At 43.2% G+C, this 5,533-nt stretch overlaps 1 protein-coding gene across 3 annotated transcripts in view; it reads right to left on the bottom strand.

Moving 5' to 3' along the window:
• Fryl (FRY like transcription coactivator) overlaps nucleotides 1–5,533 on the bottom strand; it is a 195,509-nt gene that overhangs the window by 87,496 nt on the left and 102,480 nt on the right. For 2 of the 3 annotated variants that reach the window (XM_028780843.1, XM_028780845.1), the window contains exon 12: nucleotides 4,452–4,553. In XM_028780843.1, the coding sequence (XP_028636676.1) occupies nucleotides 4,452–4,553 (102 nt within the window). Of the gene's footprint in view, nucleotides 1–1,214; nucleotides 1,260–4,451; nucleotides 4,554–5,533 lie in introns of all 3 variants that reach the window. The other variant, XM_028780842.1, reaches the window with a different exon arrangement.

Here is a 5,533-nt window from a genome sequence, read left to right as displayed (position 1 = left end):
AGGGAGGGAGGGAGAGAGGGAGAGAGGGAGGGAGGGAGAGAGGGAGGAAGGGAGGAAAGAAGGGAAGAAGGGAGGAGAGGAGGGAGGGAGGGAGAGAGGGAGGGAGGGAGAGAGGGAGAGAGGGAGGGAGGGAGAGAGGGAGGAAGGGAGGAAAGAAGGGAAGAAGGGAGGAGAGGAGGGAGGGAGGGAGAGAGGGAGGGAGGGAGAGAGGGAGAGAGGGAGGGAGGGAGAGAGGGAGGAAGGGAGGAAAGAAGGGAAGAAGGGAGGAGAGGAGGGAGGGAGGGAGAGAGGGAGGGAGGGAGAGAGAGAGAGAGGGAGGGAGGGAGGGAGGGAGGGAGGGAGAGAGCGCCAGCCCTCTGGAGGGCGTCATGGTGATGGGCTCAGCCACACACACTTGTGGAAGGCCTCAGAAAGCAGAGCACTACATAAATGACAACAGCGTGTCCCTGGTAGAGGGAGGAGAGAGAAGAGGGGCGGGGGCGGGGGGGATAGAAAGGAACTAACTAACTCACTCTGCTGTACATGTTAGAATGAGCGAAATATCCTACATTGATCTAGGCCTTAAACAAAGCTGTGTAATTCTCTAGGTAAAATTCATACAAATCAGATTCATCTGACTGTTACATAAAAGCCGAGGACTTTAGTATTCTCCAAAGTCTGGCACATCAGTTAAGTGTGAGTCCTACAGCAACCATTTGGATGTGTGCATTCTCTTTTCTCTAATGTGAACTTAAAAGAAAACAAAAAACAAATTTGCGTTGTTAGAAAACCCAAACCAATAGGATAAAGGTTCAAAAACTCATTCATCAAAACCATGTTGAAAACCAAGCTATCTACTTCTTAATTTCACTGCAACATTTTTTTTAACATATTCATTTAGAATAGTTGGACAGTGCAAATTAAACACTGGAGTAAAACCATCAACACTGTGAGCAGTCAGCCGAGGCCACCGTCACCCACATCTCTACTATACACCTTCTTGGGGCTGCAGTGACAGCCAACCTCCTGAAGGGGGCACCCTCTCTGGGCTACTCTTCCACACACAGTAAAAGCAGGTTGAGGTAAATACTTCAGACATGCAATGCAACAATGGGCAAAGGGGAAAACAAAACAAAACAAAACAAAAAAAAAACAAAAAACGAAAAAACAAAAACAAATGCCGCTCTTAAAGAAAAGAAAGCGATACTTTACTTGGTGACGTCAACACAACTCACCTGCAGGGTTTCTATTTGTTTTCTGATACTGTTGTTAGATGGCATCTAAATAAAGCAACGTGAGACAGCAAACGTAAACATGAGATGCGGCACATGCATGTTAGATGAAAATAAGCACAAAACACGACAGCTCCTCACCAAGGCCTCTATTTAGAAGAAATCTGACATTTCCAAGGCAGTGGCCAGAAATGCTAAAGAAACAAAACAAACAAACAAACAAAAAAAACAAAACAAAACCAATCCCAAAGTTTGGGTATCCTGGAGCCTATGACTCAAGCTAGGAGAAAACTAACATGTCTTGTTACCTAGTTCTCCTCCCAACATGACCTTCAAATGAAGGGAACTACGTATCGATGACCGCAGGTGAGTCCCTGGGTTCTTTTTCTATGGTCCTGACTCCTAGTAATTCTTCAGAAAACTTTCAAATTGATATTCATAATCTAATTGAACTTAAATTGACTAATGATGAAGGGGTGGAAATTTACCATACTTTCGTTAAGAGTACAAAGATTTCAAAATGAACTGTTCAGTGGAAATTAAGCACCACTCTTTCACGCGTGACCGTACAGCAGCAAAGCCCATTCTATTGTGACTGCCAAATTAAAAATGTGCCGTATCAACTTTAGAAGGGTTCTTAGCATGTGTCTGTGTGTGAGATACGATTGCTTGTGTGTGTATAAGGGGGTGTGTGTGGGGGGGTTATGCTTGTGGGAGGGTATGAGAATGTATGAAGGTGTGTGTGTGCGCGTGCGTGTGCAGGCATGAGGCTGACTTCTGGAATCTTCCTCCACCACTTTCCACATTACCCAGCTGACAGGCAGAGTCTCTCAACTGGACTGAAGCTGCTGTTCTAGTCTAGGTGGCCAGTTTGTCCTGCTGATCAATCCCCTGTCTCCACTTCCCAAGTGGTGGATTATACGGAAGCTGCAATGCCCACACATCTACATGGGTCCTGGAAACCCTGATCCTGGCCGTCACCCTGCAGCTCTTTACCCCGAGCTGTCTCCTCAGCCTGGCAGGGTAATATTTTTTCTTTTAAAGCTGTATATATAATAGCTGTAAGGGCCTAGAAAATTCACTAGACTTATTCATATGACTCTGGAGCATAAAGTCTCTTAATATCCCGGGACGACAGCCAAGACGCTTCCTTAGAACATGAAGCATCCTTTCTGCACGTTCTAGGAGAGTATGGCCGACTGGAAGTTGAGAACATCGTCAGACGGGATGACTGTGGATGCAGACCTGTGTCTGTCACTCCTGGTGACTGATACTGAGATCATTTGTCCTCTTTCTGCCTCAGCTACAGGGAAACTGTCAAGATTCAATCCAGTAGACATGAGAAAAATGAATCCTGGGAAGGAGGGTTGGCAGTGAAATGAAAATGCTTTTAGGTGGATGTAAAAAAAGTAAAAAACAAAAACAAAAAAAATCAATAGATTCGCTTGAATCAGGTAATTGATTAGAAAAGGCCTTTCATTAAATTTTCCAATAAATAGGAGAAATAAACTGCAACTCGCTATTACACCTAGCTAGCACAGCGTTTCTTAGGATGTTTAAATCTCCTTTCGTCATTAAGCACAGCCGCCATGTCATTGGAAGCTTAACAAGCAGGAGACAAGTCGCACAATTTCTGCTGAATAGAGCCTTCATGTCAGTTAAGGGTTAATGGCCAAGACAACTGAAATCCAAGTATTCATGCTACACCTCGTGGACCTTATCTCCTTCAGCCTGGCAGATTGATGCAGCCATTCACTCAAATGGACAATATGCCAGAAATATTTAATAGGAGGTAAGGGTTCAAAGAAAATAGCATTTTAAATGGAAACCTGAAGACAAAAAAGGGTGGGGGAGGGACAGGGGTTAAGGTACTGAGAAAGCATTGTTATGTATGTTAGGTAGGAATGAAGATAGAAAGAAACTGCAACAAAGCAACAGAAAGGGATGAACTGCCATGCCCAGAAACAGTAAATGCACATCTTAAAAAGCATTCCAGAAGAAAGAAAACTGACTCAGAAGAAGGCACACTCCCCTTAGTGTCTATATCATCAGAATGAGGACAGAAACAGTTACCATGTAAACACCTGGCAGCCTTTCTTTCCTGGTTGTGAGATTTAAAAAAAAATTAAATCAACTTGATCTAGTCTTGGAGGTTTTCATAACCAAAGAGGGTACCTCAAGTCGTATCTAAGAAGGGATAATATAAATGAATGTATGTGTAAAAGGAAAAACAGTCAAAAAACGCTTTCTGATGACTTTCAGCTTCCAAATACCTTACTGTGAAGTCAAAGCAGGTTTGAAGATAATATAGAAAATCATGAAGACATTGAAGATTACCCAGAGGACTATTCTTGAAGGGTAAACGAGTCCTGTTGTTCACAATACACCGAGTCACATGGCCTGAGACCTTCATTTAACTGAGCTATGCCTTGGTCCTACCAGGACATCAGGCTCTCAGTCTCCAGTGTAACTCAAAGAACAGGAAGGGGAACGCCAATCCGTTACACTTCTCTGACGTGTAAGCAAATATCTGAATGGACTCCTCTAACCCTGCATTCACGGGACATGCGTCGTGAAGCAGAGTCCCGCCTTTCGTGTTGGACACGGATTGTGTTCCTAGCCAAGGAGGAAATGAAAACCAGGTGCGCAGAGCATTCTGGGAAGAAAAGTCTCTCTACAGACTCTCACCCCTGTGTTGGTGACACTTGGAAAGGACAAGTGTGGTCATGCCAGATGGTGTTAGTAACAAGTACCCCTCCATTCACATGACAGCGTTAGGTACTTGCACGTTCTGGTGCCCCGTGTTCAGACCCGGCTGTGCACACTCACTGTGGAGGATTTAGTGACAATACTATTAAAGCTTTTGCATACTGAGGCTTGCCCCAACATTGCTGAACTTTCTTAACACAAAAGACAAAATACATATATGAAGGGTTTATGAGACTAAGTAATAGTTTATTCATAATTCTTAATAATTGTATCTATAAGTATCGCTACATCTAAGATATGAAGATCCTTGAACTATAGAATTCTGCATTTAATACAAATAAAATGTTCAAGTAAAGGGTTATTAATTGCCATACACAATTCCCTACAGAAGCAAAGTGCACAAGAGACTATCTCAAATGTATTATTCAAATGCACCAAGAGTAATCAAAGTTTTGCTATTTACTGATCAGTGGACACAGAGAAATGAACACATCCCAGTATCCACAGGTCAGAGATGTAACAGTGTCTTACCTTTAAATGTGACAAACAGTTTTGTAGGAAAATATGCCAGTTATTTAAAAAAAACTGTTTCTGACTGACACATAAAAGACAGGTAATTAGTGGATACAAAGCCTGTGGGGGAGAGAAGAAGGAGAATTAACATTCTTCACGGAAAGACTCCTGAATGATGGCTTCATTTATACTGGTAAAGACAAAAAATTAAAGACATCTTAATACAGCTTCCCCATTTTCAATATGAAATGTCATTTCATACGCTAACAAGGAATGGCGGAAGATCGCATTCCTTGAGACCAATCCTTTAAGCCAGCATCTCCCAAGTTGGGACAAGTTCTTCCTTTTCCTCCTGTCCCCACAACAGTGCTCCTGAACAGAGCAGGGCTCAGCCTGGCACATGAGTTCCAGCTGACTATGGCCAAGCACATGACTTGACATGACAGCGGCTTGTTTCCCAAACACATAAAGTGACCAGTGATCACCACAAATGTCCGACTGAGGCGTGAGGTTTCAAGTGTGCCAAAGAATTCGAAGCATTTAGGGCAATGCCTGCCACGAGTAAGATTATGATTATTTTCTATTTAATGTAGACGGTCAATATTTGACCAATTCCCCACACTTTCCCTTACTGCAGGGAAACAGTGTGAAGTGGATGGGTTTACAGGGGGAAAAGAGCTGTCAGCTTCAGAATGGAAACGATGAAATGGCACAGGGAGTGGTTCTTAAAACATGATGCTTTCAAATACCATTTTATGGTATAAAATTTAAAGTTATAGTTTAATTTAAACTATATTCAACATATAACAATATTAAGTTTAAGACACCTGTCAAGATAGGTAAACACTGGGCAGAAGTCTGAAGGACCCATTAAACACAGAGCAGTGAAACTGGACTGGCCATCATCAAGACAGTGCTCAGCCTTGTAGTTACTCAATAAACTCCCATCTCACCCTCTCTCCCTCCCCTCTTCCCCTCCTCTCTCTCCTTCCCTTCTTCCCTCCCTCTCCCCTCCCCATCTCTAACAGCCTGACAACACTCACTCTCTTCTCTTCTCTCTCTCTCTCTCTCTCTCTCTCTCTCTCTCTCTCTCTCTCTCT

This window comes from Grammomys surdaster, unplaced genomic scaffold, assembly GCF_004785775.1.
Source record: "Grammomys surdaster isolate TR1022 unplaced genomic scaffold, NIH_TR_1.0 372, whole genome shotgun sequence".
NCBI lineage: Eukaryota > Metazoa > Chordata > Mammalia > Rodentia > Muridae > Grammomys > Grammomys surdaster.
Note: the sequence above shows the minus strand (reverse complement) of the source record. Positions and strands in the feature narration are given on the sequence as shown.